The sequence below is a fragment of the Phocoena phocoena genome, chromosome 2 (assembly GCF_963924675.1).
Source record: "Phocoena phocoena chromosome 2, mPhoPho1.1, whole genome shotgun sequence".
Lineage (NCBI taxonomy): Eukaryota > Metazoa > Chordata > Mammalia > Artiodactyla > Phocoenidae > Phocoena > Phocoena phocoena.
The window spans coordinates 40,213,396-40,237,156 of NC_089220.1; the positions used below are offsets into that span (position 1 = coordinate 40,213,396).

The following is a 23,761-nucleotide window of genomic DNA, read 5'->3' on the forward strand; positions in this document are numbered from 1 at the left end:
ACACCTTTATATCTCTGTGACTTTGTCTTTTGCTACAAATGTCCTTCCATCCTCTTTCTACCTGGTAAACCACTATTCATCTTTTAAGATCGAACTCAAATGTGTTCAAACTTTACCTCTATTTCCTAATGCTGAATTAACCGTTTTGCTATCTATATTCCTGAAACACTTTATAAATGCCTACACTGCTTTCACATTAAATTATAATTACATAATTATCTCCCCCTTTAGAGTATGAACTTACTGAACACAAAGATCATATATCCTCAGCAAGTAAATAGTTCACATAGAACAATTACTATTTGCTGAATTGAGCTAAAGTTCAGAAAATAAACTATAAGTCCATGAAGCGAGGTCCCAAACTTCATCAATATTTTCAAATGCAGCAGAACTGCTCTTTGTCCAACATGATCAGGATCAGTAGCTGATTACTCAGAAAAGTCTGTTAAAGAAGGGAAACATACATACACTCTTCTTAAACACTTTATTTTAACTTAAAGCATATGCAGTAAGTGTATAGTCATTCTCTAATGTAATAACACACAGTCAAGATACAGTTTTTAATGGGAATTGTGCTTCCTTCTTGTATAAACCATACCTGTCATTTATACTGCTCAGTTTCCATCTTTTTAAAATGGACCAAGGACCTGAGAACTAGAATCCTTCTAGAGGTTTGTAATTTTTCCCAATCTTATAAACTACTTAATTAAATTAATTACAATAACAAGTACAACTGACATAAGAAGGTTTGGTTACCAGTACAACCAACTCGATATATAACTGAACTGGTGAGAGAAATACAGAGGTACAGAAATCTTCTAATGCACAAGATTCATCATGCATTCATTATGCTTCGATCATCAGTCAGTACATGTTACAGAAGGACTGGGAAATATCAGTTACTCCAATGAGTCAATTAAGCGGAGTTTTGTTAAGAGAGCATCAACATAATGCAACTAAAGATAGTCCTTCATGAATATATCAATACATAATAGCAGAATCACTTTCAGATTAAATGCTCTGAGCCAGCTTTCTTATCTGGTAAAGAAAAAATGGCATATTGTAAGCCCTAATATCTGGACTTGCTCTTACCTGTCAATCCTAGCTCCCACTTCTGGACACGATTTTACCTATGGGCCCTCAGGTTGTTCATATCTTCAAACTTCATAGCAAAAAACATGTATTTCTTAAAATCATGGCTCAACTAAAACCTTGTTCCAGAATCAAGATCCCATCTTCCCCACCTTCTTGGTCCATCAGTTTCTTTTAATTATCCTACCTGCCTGCTTGGACTTGAGACCATGTATTCAACTTGCTCTGTGACATCTATAATCTCCTTTCCCTTTATTGCCTGACCAGACTTTTGAATAACAACACGGCCTTCAGAATAAATGTAAGCTAAGTGTCTTCCTGCTTGGTGTCCAACTGCCTGTCCTAAACCAAATATCTAAGTATAGTCAGATTTCTACATACCTGCACACTTGCCCATTCTTGCAGATTTGTTTTCAGTTTATCGTCTCAGTCTACATCCTAACTTTTCTACTTTGTCTTAGCACTCCGAATTCTACCATCTTTTCAGCTAAAGTTCATAGCCATTCATGGTTGCTAAGACTACATACAAAGTACAATGAATACAATTAGAATTAAAAAGCAATGGCTCCAAGGCACTAAAAGATCCCAGAAAAAGCCTAACTTATGTCTGTACATGCTACTTGCTATGATATAATAAATGAACTTAGATATTTTAGAAAAGTTTCAATAGCAGGTGAAACAAAAGGTTTTCTGGGTTTTTCTTAGTTAATAAAGAAATTAAAGGAACTAGAATACTCCATTCCTCAGGAATTTGAATTTTCTAAATATTTACCATATATAAATATTTTAAAGAATGATAAATTTTATTATAATCATATTTTAAATACGAAATAATGTGAGTATAGCTTGGTTATCAGGTTTGAGAGAAGAATAAAAAGATAACTGTTTAATTCTCTTAATCTTGTTCTAATTTTCAGTCTCTAATTTTTGTATTATTTCCAAACCTATGATGAGTAATATTATGGCAAGTCTTTAAAAAACAGCATTAATTATTTTAATTGATGTGTAACAAATTCAGACTTTTTAACATCTGTGACATCTCATTAAAAAAACAGAAACAATACTTTCTTTTGATGAACACTTCTTTTTGACTAATCACAATAGAAAGAATAAGCACTAAGATTACTCTAACTTCAGATTCTAGAATAACATTGAATAATAGAATGCCACTTCAACAGTCAACTGCTTCAAAGTATTTTCAAATTACTGCATGCACAGAAGCATAAATGATGATAAACAACATATGGCTTTAGTCACCATGGAAACCCTATTTCTTAAAAAACTGAATATTTTTTTCTTGTTTACTCTAATACATCATCAATGTATAGATGATATATACACATACAGCCTTGCTTCCCAGCTATAAAGTAGTAGTACCTCTATTAGTCATATTTTTCCTAAGACAAAATGTTTATTACTTAAGTATGTCCTTTAAGTGCAATGCAAAATAATTAGGTAAACATCAGCTACCACAACAAAACCTGTCAGAGACTTTTATATGAGATGTTCTCCTAGGCATCTAAAAGATAAAAGCACACAGGCTGGCACACCAAAAGTATAAGCATTAAAAACATACCAATTTCTTCCACTTCTTCCAGGAAATCATTATATTCTCTTAGACTAGGAAAGTCTTCTTCCCTTTTATTGTATCTTTAAGAGAAGAAAAAAATGAACATATTCCATATCATTTGCTTTCAATAGTAACTAACTGGTTTGTTTGTTCTTACTAATTCATACATGATACATAAAAAAGGACTGCTTACAGCGTAAAACAGTTTTCTTGACACCAGGTTTGTAACTACAGCAAGAATGTTGTTCTTAAATTCTTATGACTACAGAGAAGGAGTAGAATCAGGAAAGAATGGTACAACACGTAAAATCCTAAGACTTAAGGGAAAAATAAAGAAATTAGGACACTGAAGAAATGGGAAATGAGCTTAAACAAGGTCTATCATTGGAATTATGATATTGTTTACTTCTAATAAATAGAGTCACTAATTTCCAGAAAGCTAAAATTAATTAAAAAGACACCTTCCTGGGATTTCCCTGGTGGCACAGTGGTTAAGAATCCACCTGCCAATTCAGGGGACACGGGTTCAATCCCTGCTCCAGGAAGATCCCACATGCCGCGGAGCAACTGAGCCTGTGCACCACAACTACTGAGCCCACGAGCCCATGCTCCGCAACAAGGGAAGCCACTGCAATGAGAAGCCCGTGCACCACAAAGAAGAGTAATCCCCACTCGCCGCAACTAGAGAAAGCCCGAGTGCAGCAACAAAGACCCAACACAGCCAAAAATAAATAAATTTTAAAAAATAAAATAAACAAATAAAATGTTTCTCTAAAAAATAATAAATAAATAAATAAAAAGACACCTGCCTGTTTTTCATGACAGTTACAGTCTAAAGGATGCTAGATCAAGAAAATCTATAAATATTATAAGTGTGCCTGTGAAGAATTAGGAAACAAGAGGGCTTAATGAAAAAGAAAAGTATCTAAGAGAGACTATCTCCCATAAGCAATCCAAAAACTAAAAGAGTAGCTTGGGGTATTGATAAAGTAACACTTTATCTAGTAAAGTACCTAGAAAGATGCCACTAAAACATTGGTGACCAATGTTGAAATGTAGACCACCTAGATAGATATTAATTCTTTAAACCTAAAAAACAATAAAACTAACATACCATTGTAAAGCAATTATACTCCAATAAAGATGTTTAAAAAGAAAGAAAAAATAAATAAAAAACAATAAAGTGGCTTATAACAAAAGTACAGATAAAATGAAATCCAAAACTATTAACAAAAAGTAAAAAATTAAATCATAAGTGACAAAGAATATTAGAAATATTTATGTACTCACATACACACAGAGATCTATCAAAATAAATTGTAGCTAATGCTGATTTTTCTCTAATAGCTTTCAATCTCAACTTAAATGTTACCTCCTCAGGCCTTACCTTACATCACTGACTCACAACAACATTCAGTCCCTAACTTCATAGCATTTTTCTCAATGTATAATCACATATTTGTTTTGTTTGCCTGTTTTACTGTCTATGTCTATGCTATCCAAGCTACTGTACTGTAAGCCTTTCGAGGGCCTAATATGTATAACACTGTTCGAACAGAATAGGTACTCAGTATATATTTACTAATTAAATTAAAGAATAAATAAAGCAAATAAATTGTGAAGCCATCAATTTGGAGGATTTAGTCTTCTCTGGGAGTTCCCCGATGGCCTAGTAGTTAGGATTCTGGGCTTTCACTGCCATGGTCCAGGTTCCATCCCTGGTAGGGAACTGAGATCCTGCAAGCTGCGTTAATTTTTTAATAAAAAAGATTTACACTTCTCTAACAAAGATTAGATAATTAGGGACTTCCCTGGTGGTCCAGTGGTAAAGAATCCACCTTCCAATGCAGGGGACGGTAGTTCAATCCCTGGTAGGGGAACTAAGATCCCACATGCAGTGGGACAACTAAGCCCGCACGCCACAACTACTGAGCTCGCACGCTCATCTAGAGAGAGCCCGCGTTCCACAAACTACAGAGCCCACGCACTCAGGAGCCTGCATGCCACAATTAGAGAAGAGAAAACCCAGACGCCACAACTAGAGAGAAGCCCGCACGCCACAACGAAGAGCCTGCGGGACGCAAGAAAAGATCCCACATGCCTCAACTAACACCTGACGCAGACAAATAAAAAAAAAGATTAGATAATGAATATTACTGAGTTCTCTAAGACCTTAATAATTTTTTTTAACATTGAACAATTACATAAATGAATTTATACTTATTCACTTGTCAAACTGTCCACATTTCTACAAGTAAATAATTATATCAATTACAGAAATAATTGTTAAAATCCTCTTTGTGAACTGAATCATTCAAACATTAACACTTACATCTTTAGCACTTTTTTCCGAATCTCAACTTCCTTGTCAACAGTAGGATCTTCAAAGAGTTGTACCCTGAAGTTGCTCTTTCTAAGTGGAGTGCCACACTCAGGACAGTTTCCAGCTCCTCTCACAAAGAGTAAGTCCACGCAACTTTCACACCTGTAAGGAGGAAAATATAACTTTTAAGCTAGTATTCAAATCGGCAACAACTCTGTATACAGTTTGCCTTTGTTTTGGTGTTTCTTTGTTTGGGGGGGCTGCGGGGGGGCAGGAAAATTAATCATTGCTGCTTAAACTCTTATTAAAAACCTTTGGGAAAAAAAAAAAAAACCTTTGGGAAAAAAGTTCATTTTCATTTGGAGCCTACTTCAGACATAGGTGTCCCAAGGGTTACCAGTTTAGTTTTACAAATTAAACAAATATACAAGTTTTTAAAAATTGATTTGGGATCTGGGAGGACTCAGATAGCAGGACAGGGGGAAGTCAAAGAGGCACATAAAAGAGCAGTCTAGGGTCAACTCCACTCTCAATCCAGTATCACCCTTAGACCTGGCAGGGGCCTGCACTTTAGAGAACACTGCATATCATAATCACTAAAACAAAAACTTTTTTTCCCCTTTCAGCCTTTGTAAGGAAGTTTTTTAAAGTTCCGTTAGCAATTGAGTAAGTGGCAGTTACTCAAAAGGGAGAGGTGCTAGCTGAAGGAGGCCCCCAGGCCAGAGGATAAAGAACTGAGAGTGACCTAGTATATGTGGAGAAAGGAGAAAATCACCACAGCTTCTGCCCTGAGAAATCCTAGAAAGAGTGGCTACTTATAAAATCTTTAATCAGTTAAAACTGGCTGTCCTAAATTCACCAAAGTGATTGCCCAGGCAAGCCAAGTTTCCCAAATACCTCCATCCCTTCTTTCCTCCCTTCTTGGGTAGTACAATTTGGGGAAGAACTTAGGACTTCCTGGAAGTCTTGAGTTGGAAAAGAAAGAAGCTGGCAAGGTTAACGAGATTCCTGCGAATTGACAGGATCAGTTCATATACTGTTTTAGATGGGTCCAGGCACCACCCAATCATCCCTGCCCCGCCCTGCCCTAGCAGACCCATGCTAGTAATCAGACTAGCAAGTGGAAAGGCTGACCAGAAGAAAGTAGCTGCTTTAGCCTGTGGGTCTTAAAGATTCAGGTTCCTGGGAACTCAGGATGCAGCGTTGGAACTAAGGCTGCACTAAAGATGTAGCTTGATCCATACTTTCAAACATTTAAACATTTTGGTATGTAGTCCTCCAGTTGTAATATTGCCCAACTCCATATGTTAGGGCCATACCAACACTAATCACTCCTTTCTTAGCACTATTTGAAATTATTTATTTCTTTATGTGTTGATTTTCTGTAACCTCCACTAGAATGGAGGGCAGGAATTTGGCCTATAATTATTCTAAACACATCACAACACACACACAAAAAAAGGACAAATTCTAATAAATAAGGGAAAAGTTGATTTCTTCCAAATATGTAGTTGACTTATGGAATAAGCTAAATGAGAAGAACGATACAGATAAATAAGAATATTTAAGGTTAGTTATCAGTAAAATACTAACATTGACCTTTGCATATTTCTATCTTAAAGTAGAGGGGGAAAAAAATCCATCAAAAAATAGAGGCAAAAAATCCCTAAGAGGCAAAAAAGAGAGGCAAAAAATAATAGTTGTCATTATTCAAGATCAACAAAACCCCAGAAAATTCACTTGGGATTGGGAAGATTGGGAGTGGTACATTTTGCCTAATCTTTGTGGTTGGAGGAAATTAAATCCAACTAGAGAAGTTGAAAATGAGCACACTTTAGAACTACACTGACTAAAGATATTTATAGGCAAGGAGCCATCTGAAATACTCAAAACCATCGAGCCATTACACAGAATATTCTATATTTCAAGGTCTTGGAGTCAGTAATTCAGTTAACAAGGTAATATAGAACACTTTAATATTTCTAAAAGTCATATTGTAATCTCAGACATATAATTTGTTACCACCGTCAGTTCTACATCTCCACTTTTTAAAAATCTACCTTAAATCATACGGATTTCAACAGTATTAAGGTCTTTTTTAAATAATTTATTTTCCCATACTTTTCCCTTTCTGATCTTAATTGCTAAAAGAACAAATAATTCTTTTTTTAAAGCTCAAATATAGAAGTATATAGAGAAAAAACTCAAAGTTCTACTTCATTCTGTTCTACATCTCACTTCCCACATGTAACATACAACTGTTAAGTTCCATGTTTACGTGGCCACATCTTTTTCTACATACTTACAATATATGTATTTACAGATTATATACATGAAAACTAGTCATACAAAAAAAGAACAGAAGAAAACGTTCCTTATTGCTAGTTCACTTCATCTGGCAGCAGAGCAACCAAAAGAGCAGTATGTGGGCAATCTTTTGCCTCCAAGAGTGCTAGGAACTTTTTCAAACAAAATCTTATATTCTGCAGGACATAGGAAAATTTGCTGAAAAAGCCCAAATCCTCAGTTATTCCCAAAGATATTTTTATGGTTTTCTTTTGTTTTTAAAAACCAGAATGGTGCCTGCCCTCTTTTCTCTCTGAACAACTTATTTTTAGATTTTATTTTCTTCTATCAAGGATATTTAACTGCTTATATTCCTCTGTCAAGATTTTTAATCAGCTTGTTTCTTCTTTTTCCAGAGCTAAGAAGTCAATTAAAAATCTTGACAAAGACTAGATACAAAAAAACCTACAGCTAACATCATACTTAATGGTGAGAAACTGGAAGTTTTCCAACTAAAATCAGGTACAAAGCAAGACTGTCTCCTACTCTCACTGTCTCCTACTGTCACTACTCCTTTTCAACATGATACTGGAAGTCTTTGCTAATGCAGTAAGACAAGAAAAGGAAATAAAAGATATACAGATTGGAAAGGAAGACACAGAGCTCTCTTTGTTTACAGATGACAAGACTGTCTATGTTAAACATCCAAAAGAATCAACCAAAAAACTTCTAGAACTAATAAGTGATTATAGCAAAGTTGCAGGATACAATATACAAAAAGTCTACTGCTTTCCTATGTACCAATAATGAACAAGTGCAATTTGAAATTAAAAACACAATACCATTTATGTTAGCTCCCAAAAGTTTGAACGTTTAAGTATAAATCTAACAAAATATGTACAAGATATTGTACAAAATATGTACAATATGAGAAAAACTACAAAACTCCTATGAACAAAATCAAAAAAGAATTAAATAAATGGAGAGATATTCCATATTCATGGACAGAAAGAGTTCATGGAAAGGAAGATTCAATATTTTGAGTTGTCAGTTTTTACCATCTTGATCTATAGATTCAATGCAATTCCAATCAAATTGCCAGGAAGTTACTGTATGGACATCAACGAACTGATTCTAAAGTTTATATAAAAAGGCAAAAGACCAGAATAGGTACCATAATGTTGAAGGAGAAGAACAAAGTTGGAAAACTGATGCTACCTGGCTTCAAGATTTACTACAAAACTACAATAATCAAAACAGTGTGGTATTGGTAAAAGAACCAATGGAACAAAATAGCCTAGAAATAGACCCACATAAATATACTCAGCTGATCTTTGACAAAAAAGCAAAGGCAACACATGAAGCAAAAACAGGCTCTTCAACAAACTGGACATCCACATGGAAAAAAATGAATCTACACATGAACCTTACACCCTTAAAAAATTAATTCCAAACTTAACTCACAGGCCTAAATGTAAAATGCAAAACTATAAAACTCCTTGAGTATAAGGTAGGATAAAAACTGTATGACTCGGGGCTTCCCTGGTGGCGCAGTGGTTAAGAATCTGCCTGCCAATGCAGGGGACACAGGTTCGAGCCTTGGTCCGGGAAGATCCCACATGCCGTGGAGCAACTAAGCCCGTGGGCCACAACTATTGAAGCCCGTGTCCCTAGAGCCCCGTGCTCTGCAACAAGAGAAGCCACCGCAATGAGAGGCCTGCACACTGCCTGAAGAGTAGCCCCCGCAACTAGAGAAAACCCACGCACAGCGACGAAGACCCAAGGCAGCCAAAAACAAATAAAATAAATAAATTAAAACAAAAAAAAAACTGTATGACGTTGGGTATTGGCGATGACTTTATAGATACAACACCAAAGGCATGATCCATGAAAGATATCACTGATAAGCTGGATTTTTTTTAAATTAAAAATTTCGGCTCTGCTAAAGATGATGTCAAGAGAAAAAAAACACCTGATAAAGGACTGTTATCTAAAATATACGGGGGAGAAAACCTCTTAAAAAATGGGCCAAAGACCTTAATAGACAACTCACCAAAGAAGACACAGGTACACCTCATTTTATTGAGCTCTGCTTTATTTCACTTTGCAGATATTGTGGTTTTTACTAACTGAAGGTTTGTGGCAACTGCATTGTCAGATGATAGTTAACATTTTCTAGTAAGAGAGTATTTTTTAATTAAAGTATGTACTTTTTTTTAGACATAATGCTATTGCACACTTAATAGACTACAGTGCAGTGTAAACGTAACTTTTATATGCACACTGGGAAACCAAAAAATTATTGACTCATTTTATTGCAATATTCACTTTATTGCAGTGGTCTGGCACTGAACCCACAATATCTCCAAGGTATGCCTGTATACAGATAGCAAATAAGCACATGAAAAGATGTTCCACATAACACGGCATCAGGGAAATGCAAGTTAAAACAATGGGGTAGGGCTTCCCTGGTGGCGCAGTGATTGAGAGTCCGCCTGCCGATGCAGGGGACGCGGGTTCGTGCCCCGGTCCGGGAAGATCCCACATGCCGCGGAGCGGCTGGGCCCGTGAGCCATGGCCGCTGAACCTGCGCGTCTGGAGTCTGTGCTCCGCAACGGGAGAGGCCACAACAGTGAGAGGCCCGCGTACCGCAAAAAAAAAAACAAAAAAAACAATGGGGTATACACTACACTCCTATTAAAATGGCCAAAATGCAATATACTGACAACACCAAATGCTTACAAAGATGTGGAGCAACAGGAACTCTCATACATTGCTGGGGGGAATGCAAAATGGTACAGTCACTTTGGAAGACAGTTTGATGGTTCTTAATGAAACACAGCATGCTCTTACCATACAATCCAGCAATTATGCTCCTTGGTATGTAACCAAAGAAGTTGAAAACTACATCCACACAAATACCTGCACAAATGTTTATAGAATCTTCGTTCATAATTGCCAAAACTTGGACACAACCAAGATGTCCTTCAATAGGTAAATGGATACATAAACTGTGGTATATCCAGACAACAGAATATTATTCAGCACTAAAAACAAATGAACTATGAAGCCATGAAAAGACATGAAAGAAGCTTAAATGTATATTACTAAGTGAAAGAAAACAATCTGAAAAGTCTACATAGTATAAGATTCCAACTATATGACATCTTAGAAAAGGCAAAATTACGGAGACAATATACCTGATCTTAGCCAAAAGGCTGAGAAGGGATTACGAGACGATAAAAAGATCAGGGGTTGTGGTGGATGGAGGGAGGAATAGGCAGAGCACAGAGGAATTTTAGAGCAGTGAAAATACTCTGTATGATATGTCTTTAGAGCAGTGAAAATACTCTGTATGATATGATATGATATAATAATGATGGATATGTCATTATACTTTTGTCCAAACCCATAGAATATACAACATCAAGAGTGAATCCTAAAGTAAACTACAGATTTTGGGTAATAATGATGTGTCAATACAAGTTCATCCTTGGTATTAAGAAAAAAAAACAAAAAAAAGGACAATTCTGGTGAACGATGTTGATAATGGGTAAATGAGAAACCGCTGTACCTTCCTCTCAATGTTGTAAATCTAAACTTGCTCTAAAAAAATTGTCTATAAAAAATTAAAATGTTGTCATTTTTTTGTTTTTAAAAGCGAAGTATATCAATGTTTGCTCAATGTTTATTAACATTTTCAATTCATCATTTTAAATATCCAATAAACACCAAGGAAAATCAATTAATAAAATAATAGACAAGCTTGAGACTTGTTCCCCAGATTGTTTTAAAAACTAAGTGTTGGGCTTCCCTGGTGGCACAGTGGTTGAGAGTCCGCCTGCCGAGGCAGGAGACACAGGTTCGTGCCCCGGTCCGGGAGGATCCCACATGCCGCGGAGCGGCTGGGCCCGTGAGCCATGGCTGCTGAGCCTGCGCGTCCGGAGCCTGTGCTCTGCAACGGGAGAGAGGCTACAACAGTGGGAGGCCCGTGTACCGGTTAAAAAAAAAAAAAAAAACCTAAGTGTTCAACTGCCTTACCCATAAAAGCAATAATAATCCCTAAATTAACTCTCTTCCAGAAATGTTACTCAAATGAGAGGACATATGTGAAACCACTGTGAAAAACTACCTACATGTCCTAAGATCATGTCATGGAAGTTTTTATTCTAGAATGCATTTCCTTACATGATAAATCCTGCATTTACCAGGTCAAAGGTAGTTTTCTTACCAAAGACAACTCTTTAACTCTAGAATACACTTTTTTTTAATTAATTTTTATTGGAGTATAGTTGCTTTACAATGCTGTGTTAGCTTCTGCTGTACAGCAAAGTGAATCAGCTATATGTATACATATATCCCCTCTTTTTTGGATTTCCTTCCCATTTAGGTCACCACAGAGCACTGAGTAGAGTTCCCTGTGCTATACAGTAGGTTCTCATTAGTCATCTATTTTATACATAGTAGTGTATATATATCAATCCCAATCTCCCAATTCATCCCATCCCCCTTCCCCCCTCCCTCGTATCCATACATCCATTCTCTGTGTCTACAGAATACACGTCTTTAAAAAGATAAAGCTACCACTGACCACATAAAAATTACTTACTGAAGTGATTTACTAAAGATATGATGATATAATTAAACCCCACATTGGTAATCATAAGACCTAGGTTACCATCCCAGCTTTGTCTCTTACAATATGAGGAACTATGAGGAAGTCAAATTCTAATTTATATCTAAGGTTTCTTCCCACTTGGATAATTCTAGATACCTTGGGGTGTTATACAAGTTGTTAATTTTTTTTCCAAATAAGAATATATTTTCTCTCAATATAACTGATGCTTATCAGTTTAAATTTTCCATATCACCTATACTTACAAACTTTATATATGGTACAGACTTACCCTTAATGCTTTAATTCAATCAAGAATATTATAACCACAGGAATTCCCCAGTGGTCCAGTGGTTAGGACTCAGTGCTTTCACTGCCAAGCGGCCAGGTTCAATTCGTGGTTGGGGAGCTAAGATCCTACAAGCCACGTGGCATGACCAAAGGAAAAAAAAAGAATATTATACCCTATGATATTATATTTAGGGATGTGATATAGAAGACTCTATGACAGATGGGATTAGCAATACAAAGTATAAGAAAACACAGACCCCCAGGATCTCTTGAAAAGTTTCTATAATATGGTAATTTTGCCCAGAAAAAATATACCATTTTCAGCATTTGAAAAAATTGGTACAATACTTTTAGAAGCACATATATTTAAACATATATACACACAAGCACACACACGTATGCACAAAAATATATACAGGTATGCAGAGGAAGAGAGGGTCCTTTAGAAGAAAAAAGACATTTTGCTAAGAACTTTGTTTCTCAATCTTACTATGCTGATAATATATTCTTTTGAATTTGTACCAACATAATGCTATTTTAACAAATTATGAGTATGATACTACTTTGAATGCATACAACTGTTCTTCTAAAAAGCTTAAAAATCTATACAAAGACCATGATTAAAAAATAAAGGCTGAGTTAGATATTATTTTCCCCTTTCCACAGGCAGTAAAACAAAATGACCTGTCAAAGGTCATAGTTTAAGTGCAGGCTAGAAATCTATGTCACCTAATTTCTGGGCATTTCTGGGCATCTTTCTTCCAATTGAATGTTCCAGATCTGGCCAAACCCAACAGCTTCAGATCCAGGAAATCTCACAGCATTATCCGTGATGCTAGAGTATCCAAACCATCATATAACTACTTAGTATGAGAAGGTTTAGATCCATTTGGCAGTGAATTATAAGGTTTATGTTACCCTATGGCAAGACGAAGGGTCCATAAAACAAAGGGACAAGGTTGTGTCTGCTAAGTGTCAAAACAGTAGCAGATTCACTCCTGAGCAGCTGAGAGGGAATAGAGCACCATTAAGGGCACAAATTCTGGAGCCATTTTGCCTCCTTCTCTTCAGTCATTTGTTAGGCCTGCAATCCTAGACAAATTATTAACCATCACTGTGCCTCAACTTCCTTGTGAAAAAGAAAAATAGTATCTTCCAGGGGTTGAGGTGTAGGGAAGTAGAGATCTGCCTCACAGAGTTGATGAGATTTGTATCAGCTAATTTCAGTTAAAATGTTTAGAAATATACCAGGCATATAGTATGCTCTCAATAAATATCAACTATTACAACTAGTACTTAATGCAAAGACGAACTAATAAGGACCAGAGTTCAAAGGAGGCAGTATCAAGGATCAGCTGGAGAAGGACTCAGAAAACAGGCTGAACAGAGTTGGGCCTTGAAGAATTTGATGACTTTGAAGTACAAAAGAAGGATGACAGTCCAGGCAGAAATCACAGCAAGAACAATGGTGTAAATACTCACAATTTATACATGGAACAATAAACAGAACACTTTGGGGAAAAAAAATTAATGTAAGGATGTAAAGCAGTCTTTCTCACCCTTTCCCATCAAAGTACTCTTAAACGGCAGAGAAAAATGTACCACCTGTAAGACTGGGGAAATAGTCTCAAATGGTCTCCCCATAAGGTCAACATTTTTTCAAATTATGATGTTTTATCTTAAAAATTCATAAAAACTCAATTTGACTCCACAATACAATCCTATTTATTGTCATTGAAAGATGTCTTCAAATAATTCCCAGTTATTCAATTACTCAAAATTTTTTTCATATTCTCTAGGTAAAACTGACATTCCAAAAATATACCTATATATTTATGTACCACCAACATACCAAGCACACTTCAAGGACCAAATATACTTCAGTTAAAGAAGCATAGAGGGGAATTCCCTCGCGGTCCAGTGGTTAGGACTCCAAGCCTTCACTGCCGAGGGACCGGGTGCAATCCCTGGTCAGGGAAATAAGATCCCACAAGCCACACAGCACACCCTCCCCCTCCCAAAAAAAGCAGCATAGAGGATAACAAAAATAACAATACATCCATCCATGGGAATCTTACAAAGGAAAGAAGTAGCAAATTAATGTGGAAAGGAATGACTACTCAATAAATGGTTAGGACACCACTGGCTTTCTAGATGAAGGGGAAAAAAAACTAGATCCTTGTTTCTCACACTATCAACAAAAAGAAATTCCATATGAATAAATGATCCAAACATAAAAGAAAAAAAACTTTAAACTGAAGAGATTATAGGAGAAATTATGACATCAGGGCAGGGATTTCTTAAAGGTGACTAAAACACTTTAAACCATGTAAAGAAGATTGATACATTTAATTTCATCAAAATTAAAAGCTTTTATGGGAGGCTGGGGGACACAATACTGGTTACAGTATTGTAACCACTGGTTACTGAGTGGATTAATTGAACAAGCAAATTGCACCATGCAAATTCACTTGCTTCTTAGAGTTAAGTTCACCCTAGATGGGAACAGCTTTTTAGGGATTCTACTTATTTAGTTTCCATGGGAAACCTTCAAGAGAAAGGGACAAACTACAGCCCCAATACTGCCATTGATTTCCTGGCCATAACTGATCCTCATCATCCTGCTCTAGTTTCCCCTCACCCTCTACTAGCACTTCTGCTGGTCTAGGCAGCTTGCCTACTTACCATTCTCTTTTTAGGTTGTGGCTACTGTACTTACATATTTACTACAGTAGGCTTGGGAGCACCAAGAGATGTCCTAGTGGATCCCTTAAGTGCCATATTCTTCCCTGACCTCACTGGGATGGTGATCAGAGTCAATTACACTTGCCAAGATGATGACTCCTTTTTTCCTTTCTTCTTTTGGCACAAGGACCCCAAAGTTACCAGACAGCAGGCATGGCCTAAAGTTTAATGGAGTTCTTACCCTGTCCCCCGTGGGGCACTTTCAGCTCCAGAAACAAGGATCTCTAAGTCCACAGAGCCTAAAGTTACATGGATGGAAAGCACAAATTCCCCAAGTAATGACTGGGTGTAACATTAAGTGAACCCACTCCCACTTCCATCTCCTGGTTCTAGGATTGATGTATTTTATCTGTTAGGGATGCCCAAAATAATGGTCATATCCATATGAATATTCAGGGTACAGAAAGCATCCTGGAGGATTGGTGTCCACCCTTTTAGAGTATCACCTCCAATCCAGCACCTCAGTTGCATTTATGACCTCATTAAAACTGCTCTACCAATCCAGAGGGTTAAGAGTGGAGCAGTTAGTGTCAGGACCAGTGAATTCATGAACTTAGGCTCACAGTCACATATCTTTTCCTACAGAGTGGACCTCTTGGTAAGAGAAAATGTTGCTCAAGATACCATATTGGTAAAACAAACACTGTGTTAAGTCTTCAGACAGTAGTGCTGGCCACAGCCCTATGAGCAGGAAAAGCACACCTGTACTCAGAATGTATGTTAACCCCAGACTAGATGAACTGCTGTCCCTCCCAGGATGGGGGAAGGTACAGTTTTAGAGGTTGGTGCTTGATCTTCCCCACTATGATAGCCTTTACCCCACTGGTCACGGAACCAATCTGACCAATCTGAGAGTTCTGCCAAACACCATGTATGTCCATTCCAATTATATATTTGGGAACCAAGGAAATGACTACCAGGTGAGAATACAGACCCACTGTGAGCTAAATCTGAGCCCAAACGTTATTATTAGGTGATAATAATAAATCTGATTCTCATACACCCTCATTCTAATAAGAGGAATGTAGTATCACTTTGGGTCCCCAGATTTCAACTGTCAATTCACACCATGGTCAATAATCCCTCACAGGTTTGCAGCCAAAACTGAATCACTGGAGGTGTCTGGGCAGAACGAGCATGAAGCATTAACTGGGCTGAACAGTGACTCAGGATCTCATATAAAGAATCAAAACAGGGGCTTCCCTGGTGGCGCAGTGGTTGAGAGTCCGCCTGCCGATGCAGGGGACATGGGTTCGTGCCCCGGTCCGGGAAGATCCCACATGCCGCGGAGCGGCTGCGCCCGTGAGCCATGGCCGCTGAGCCTGCGCGTCTGGAGCCTGTGCTCCGCAACAGGAGAGGCCACAACAGTGAGAGGCCCACATACCGCAAAAAAAAAAAAAAAAAAAAAAGAATCAAAACAAACCCAATATCACCAGGTTAGGCCCAGCAAAGATCTTGAGGCCTGCCCAGTATTCCTTGCGCTGTTGCCAATAGAATGAATTCTCAGACTTCTCTGGTCTTGTCCGGAACCCAGACCATTAAGTTCAGCAGACTAGGCACAACCATCTAACCATTTGTATGGATGTTACACTTATTAAGTCTACATTGTTTCTCATCCTAATCTTTCCACTAGAATATACTTCTATAAATAACTGGGCTGAATAGTGACTCAGGATCTTATAACAAATCAAAACAAACCACTGAAGGTGTCTGGGCAGAACAAGCATGAAGCAATAACATTTAACTCAGCAGTCCCCAACCTTTTTGGCACCAGGGACCAGTTTAGTGGAAGACAATTTTTCCACGGACGGGGGGTGGGGGGCAGGCGGGTTAGTTCAGGCAGTAATGCGAGCGACGGGGAGCAGCAGATGAAGCTTCGCTGGCTCCCCAGCCGCTCACCTCCTGCTGTGCGGCCCGGTTCCTAACAGGCCTCGGACTGGTACTAGTCCATGGCCCAGGGGTTGGGGACCTCTGATTTAACTGATATCAAGACCGACTGACTCCACACCAAAAATACATGCTAAATGACACCCACTTTTTGCCATCTCCACTGCTACAAGCCACTGTCACTTACTGTCTGAAGAACTGCTACAGCTTGCCAACTGCTCTCCTTGCTTCCACTATTGCCCCCAACGCACACCCACCACCTTCCCCCAAATTTATTCTCTATAGGATAATCTCTTTAAATTAGAAATTAGCTCATTTCACCCCCTTGTTCATGACCCAATAGTGTCTCATGTTAAAGAGCGTAAAATAAAAATGTGTTACCAGAGCCTTGAAGACCCTACATGGTCTGACCCCAACCTAATTCTCCAGCTTCATGCCCTACCAATTTACTCCTGTCTTCTTTCAGTCCTTCCAACATGCAAAATCATTCAAGTTTCAGGGCCGGAAACTCTCTTCTCCCCAATTTTCCTATGGCTGACTCTTCTCAGCATTCAAGACTCACACCAAATGTCATTTGTTCACAAAGACTCTTACTGAAAAACTGTCCCTCTTATCCAAGGCTAAGTCCTTCATTTGTGCCATAATATAACCAAAATTCTTATTAGAAATTGATCTCTCCATCTTTTAAAAGATCTTATCCATCAGATAATGCCTCTTCTTTAGAGATGCCTTCTTACCACATCTGTAAGACGTCTAAAAGTTGAAGTACCCAGAGTTATATCCTGAGCACTCTTCTCCCTCCATAGATGATCACATCTAGTACAATGGCTTTAACTGTGACCCTCGGAACTAGATTTCAGGTGTTCTCCTAAGAATCACCCACTTCAATGATACAGACAACAGATTAGCAGCAGTTTTGCTACAATTCTTGCTCTTTCCTGACTTCCTGAAATGCAACATTTGCCCTTCCCTTACTGCTCCAGTCCTTTTAACAGGTTTGTAAGTCTGTAAATTGCCCACATTAATTTCCTAATGGCTTAAAATAACTAGGGTGGGTTTTTTTTTTTCCTGACTGAACTCCAACGGACACACATCCTGCTCTTTGTAGCTCACTTATCAAAATCAATAATTTTACATTTGTTAATTGTGTTTAATATCTGTCTCTCCTACTAGATTATTCAACAAGAACAGGGATCACATTTGTTATGCTCATTACCGTATCCCAAGCCCTGTGTTTCAGGACAAATACCAGTTGAATGAATGTAACACCTTGGTACAATAAAGTTCCACTCACTACATCAAACGTAACAAAAAAAAAAAAAAAAAAAAAAAAAACGTAACAGCTCCAACTCTCAAAGTTCCTCTACTGTCTACCACAATTTAATCTCATTAAAAACAATACCTCTTAAACTTTGCCTTCTTCTCTTCATCTGCTTATTCAGCCAGCTCAGAGCCTTGGAATTACTCTTCATTTCAACCTAGCAGCCTAGCACTCCACATTCTGCACTAGAATACAACCAAGAACTCTCAAGCTGACTTTTTACTTTTAGACTGTCTCATTTGTTATTAACATGAAATGAGATTATCTCTGTGATGAAACCAATAATGCAATCTGATTTTCTGATCTACATATCTAGTTTTGATCTTAAATTATCTAATTATCATTAAATAATTAGATAATTAGATAAGTTATAAAACATATAATCAAAAGTAATATTAGACCCCTTAAAAATGCGTTAATTCATCTAAAGTGTTCAACAAGGGAAAATAAAACCATTCAGCATAAATGAAAGAAAGTATAAAATTGCTCTCCATTTTTCTTTTGTTTTACAGAAAATTCCTGTTTATTCAGAAAACAAAACTACTCTTAAGGAAAATCTACATACCGTAAAGATGGCATTTATTTTGTTGCCAAATCCAAATTCATCCAATAAATATGTGCCTACTATGTGACAGGTACTGTTGGATACACTGGGGATGCCTCAGTGAGCAAAACAAAGATCGCCGCCCTCATGGAGCCTATCAAAGAGGCTGGAAAAAGATCATATAAGACAGAAGAGACACTATGTATAACGACCCTGGATTTTACTGTGTGTGAAATGGGAAGGTACTGCAGGGCTTAGAGCAGAGAAGTAACATAAATTATTTATTTGAAAGTATCACCCTGGCTGCGGTGTGGAAATAGACAAGAGGGGCATGAACAAAAGCAAGTAAACTAGGTCATGGCCTAGCATCATAATCCAAACAAGAGATGAAGGTACTCAAACTAAGGTGACAGCAGTAAAAATGGAGCAAAAAATGGTCAGATTCTCACCTTAAACACGTATTAACAGAGGAGGAACCAGAAACTACCAAGAAGCATGAAAAGATGAACGATTGGGGAAATACATTGTATAATCAAAGTAAAATACCATTCCACATCTAAAAATTTTTAGAAATTTTAAAATTTGACAATATCAAATGTTGGCAAAGATATACAAAACTAGATTTTCACACTGCCTATAGGAGTGTAGATTAGACATCCTCTTTGGAGAACAATTTGGCATTTCTTAGTAAAATTAAACATGCACATGCCTTACTACCTAATAATTCTATTCTAGGTATATATCCTGGAGAAAACCTAAACCATGTGAATCAGGAGACATGTACAAGAATGTTACGGAAATATTTCCTACAGCAAAACAAAATTTGGAAACAAATTTGGAAACAACACATATGTCCATTAACGGGAGAATGGATAAATAAAATACTATAAAATCATGCAGTGGGACACTATACAGCAGTGGGAAAAAATTACAACTATATGCATCAACATGGATGAATCTCAAAACTGTAACTCAAAAACACAATGTTAGGGACTTCCCTGGTGGCACAGTGGTTACGAATCCACCTGCCAGTGCAGGGGACACAGCTTTGAACCCTGGTCTGGGAAGATCCCACGTGCCACGGAGCAACTAAGCCCATGCGCCACAACTACTGAGCCTGCGCTCTAGAGCCCGCAAACCACAACTACTGAGCCTACATGCCACAACTACTGAAGCCCACACGCCTAGAGCCCATGCTCTGCAACAAGAGAAGCCACCGCAACGAGAAGCCCGCGCACCACAATGAAGAGCAGCCCCAGCTCGCCGCAACTAGAGAAAGCCCACGTGCAGCAACGAAGACCCAACACAGCCAAAAAATAAATAAATAAATAAATTTATTAAAAAACACAATGCTAAATGAACAAAGTTGAAAAAGAACACATATATAAATTGGAACCCCCATACACTGCTGGTGGGGATATAAAATGGTACAGCAAAGATGAAAAACAGCATGGCAGTTTCCCACCAAAAAATTAAAAATTACCATATGATCCAGAAATCCCACTTCTGGGTATATATCCAAAAGAACTGAAATCAGAATCTCAAAGAGATATCTGTATTCCCATGTTTGTTCCAGCATTATTCACAATAGGCAAAATATGGAGACAACCTAAATGTCCATCAGGGGTTGAATGGATAAACAAAAAGTGTTATACACATACAGTGGAATTCAGACTTTAAAAAGGAAGAAAATTGTGCAACAAAATGGGTGAACCTTGAATACATTATGCTAAGTGAAATAAGCCAGTCACGAATGGACAAATACTGTATGAACCCATTTTCATGAAGTAACTAAGTTCTGTTTCTCAAAATTCAGAGAAACAGAAAATAGAAAAGTGATTGTCAAGGACTGGGGGGCAGGCGGAGTGGGGATGAATGTTAATGGGTATAGCGTTTCAGTGCGGTAAGTTGAAAAAGTTCTAGAGCTCTCTTATACAACATTGTAAATATACTTAACACTACTGAGCTATACACTTTAAAAGGTTAACATGGTAAATTTAATGTTATTTTTTAACACAAAAAATATTTAGAAAAAGAACATATACATAATACATACATTTACATAAAATTCAAAACTAAATTAGAGCAGCAATATGTGGTAAATCTATAAAGAAAAGGAAAAAAAGAATAACACAAAAATTCAGAGTAGCAGTCATGTCTATGAGAGACAGAGGAAATATGATAGAAAAAGGATAGAGGCTTCAAATTTATTGGTAATATCCTGCTTCTTCATCTAGGTAGTATTTGATACAAACGTGTTTGGTTTATTATTATTATTTATTAAGCTATTAGTGTTCTATACATACTTTTTGTATGAAAAAAAGGATTTAAAAATGTAAACTCAACACTATTTCCTCAGAAACTAGGATAACTCTTTGAAAATGCACATGGCCTTGTCATCACCCCCTCTCTGATAATAGAGGAGAAACACAAAAAGGGTTTGTAAGAAGTGAATTATAGCATGGTGATTTACAAGCAGAGGTTTGTCATCAATTAGACCTAGTTCAATCCAGGCTAAGCCATTTACTAGCTTTTTTACCTTAGGTAAGTTACTTAAAGTTTGTAAGCCTCAATTCTCACATCCACAAAAAGGGGATGTTAATAGCACCTAACCAATTAGAGTTATTATAAAGATTAATTGAGATAATGAATAAAGAGCATTCAGTACTATGCCTAGGACACCATAAGCATTTCTGTAGGAGTAACAGTACTTTTTAAAACCTTCCTAGGTTATTCTAATCCTCCTCTTGCCCTACCTCCATCTGAAAGATTTTGTCATTATCCTCGAAGAAAGGTTAGAGAAATCCTTTTCAGAGATATAACTCTCAAAAATCCATTAGAATTTCTCCTTGTGTTTCGGTGTGTCTTATCACTTACAAAGACCAAAAAAAAAATGTTAAAGGTCAACCAAGACTTTTAAAAGTCAACCAAGAAGAAAGTTATTAAACATGCAACTCTTCAAAATTACAGATATCATTAAGGACAACCATTCTACTATTTTTAAGCACATATATTCTGGAGCTGTTCGTAAATGGATAATATAATAATACTATATACACTCAACCTCAAGCAGAAAGAAAGTGAACCATAATTCAAAAACTAAATTGTTCTTGTCTCCAAGATCATTAGAAAACCCAGAAGTGTCTGACAGATAATTACCACTTGGATTTTTTTTTTTTCTTTTTGGGGGCTTCCCACAACCATCCTCTGTTTTATATATCTTAAGTCCCTTAGAATAGGTCTCAAAACTGGGCTCATTTCTCCCAAAAGTAAAGGTATCCAGGAAAGAACCCAGAGGGAAGAAATGTAGTAAAAAGAAATACTGGACCGACTAAGGCTGCAGTAAGCTGGCCAGACAGAGCAAGGTGTGCTAGATGCCAGGCTTGTGAGGAGTATTTGCATGTACCAGAAACTCACAAGACCATAAGTCACAAATCCACAAAGTACAAGGGTTTCTTGTACACATTACCATTGAAATGTTCCTCCACTCACCTTCCAAAATGTAGTTTAGGTTTATATTGCATTTCCAATCCAAAAGTGCATTGTTAACACCTCATGAAGCATATGGAAACCATTTCCGTGATCTGTTCCTATATTAAAAATGTTTACTATAAGAGAAACAGATCTCTGAACCTAAACCTTAACAACTTATTAAAACAGAAACTCTCAAACTTGATTTATCTACAAACATTCATTTTTATTACTGAACTCCTAAGTCCCCACACTTTCTCCATACTATCTGAAAACATTTCCTATTTCTTAAAGAACATTTATTCTCTCAGTTTCTATTGTTTCAAATTTCAACTGTAACATATTTGGAGTTCTAACAAGTATATACCCAATACATTTTGTTTTTAATAATTAAATTATTAAACTGTATTAATAAACCTCCCCAAAATGAAATCTAAATAGTACTCATATAATGAATGGTACTAACTATCCAGTGATTTATTATTTGTCCTATATCTGAAAGTTTCTCGAAAAGATTGTGAAAAACAAGATAGGTACGCAAAAAATGGGGGAGGGGGTATTTTGTACTATTTAACAGATGCAATCCTTTTATATTAACTACATCATCATCTTAAGATATCACCAAAAACAAATATTGGGGAAAAAAGAGGTTCCTTAAAGAATAATCATTTTCAGGTTATACTTCTACTTTTGTATGTCAAGATTTAAAATATTTTTTCTAAGACTACAGGTTTTAAATTGTATAGAGGCAGAAAAGAATTCTACACTTTAAAGTTAGATTGAACCTCTGCTAAAATCACATAGTACAAATAAAGTTCAAATTTTTTACCACAACACAGTATATCATAGGTTGAATAGAAGATAAGATTTTTCTATTTAGTACTTGATTTAACTGTAAATAGAAGCCATCAGAAATGAACTACTCTGGTTATGCTTCAGTTTTCCAATGATCATCTTAATTTTAAGAATGCTCTATTTTTTTAGTCTTTTAAACATTTTTTGTCTATTGTTTAGCTCTCTTACTTCTCCAGCACTGAACATAATAGTAGCCTGTTTAATTATATTCCAAACTCTGGCCACAACCTTCTGAACTACTAGCTCTCAATCTCATTACCTACACTGCCCCGCTGAATCTCATCCAGACCTCCTACCCCTTTGATACTTCCTTGCTCTTCTAATTACAGTTTACCCCTAGTTACACTACCTTTCATAATTGGCCCAGACCCCAAGACCCACCATTTCAGCTATTACCACTGGGTAATTTATTTGCCTGCTGATTTACTGACATGTTCCCTATCTTTTCCAGAAAGAAATTCACTGACTCTTCAAAATTCCATTCTTCACCTAATCATCAAAATCCCAAAAGTGAGAATTATCTTAGACAATGCCTTCTTACCCTCATAGCCAACAGAATCACCAAATACTTTCAATTTATCTCTTAAATCTATCTCAAATCTTCCTTATTTTCTTCAGTTCAACTCTAATGTCTTAGTGAATGTCTTCACACTCCTTAATTCAATATAAAACAAGAAGCTAAGAGTATGGGTTCTAAAATCAAATAGCCCATTAACTTGTAACTGTTTGTGATAAGCTTTATCTATTTATTAGACTGACAG

General features: G+C 36.9%; 1 protein-coding gene across 2 annotated transcripts in view; it reads right to left on the minus strand.

Moving 5' to 3' along the window:
- MNAT1 (MNAT1 component of CDK activating kinase) overlaps positions 1 to 23,761 on the minus strand; it is a 213,622-nt gene that overhangs the window by 162,416 nt on the left and 27,445 nt on the right. For both annotated transcript variants that reach the window (XM_065871750.1, XM_065871751.1), the window contains exons 2-3: positions 4,995 to 5,147; positions 2,669 to 2,742 (exon numbers count right to left, since the gene is read on the minus strand). In XM_065871750.1, coding sequence (XP_065727822.1) covers positions 2,669 to 2,742; positions 4,995 to 5,147 — 227 coding nt within the window. The remainder of the gene's footprint in view (positions 1 to 2,668; positions 2,743 to 4,994; positions 5,148 to 23,761) is intronic.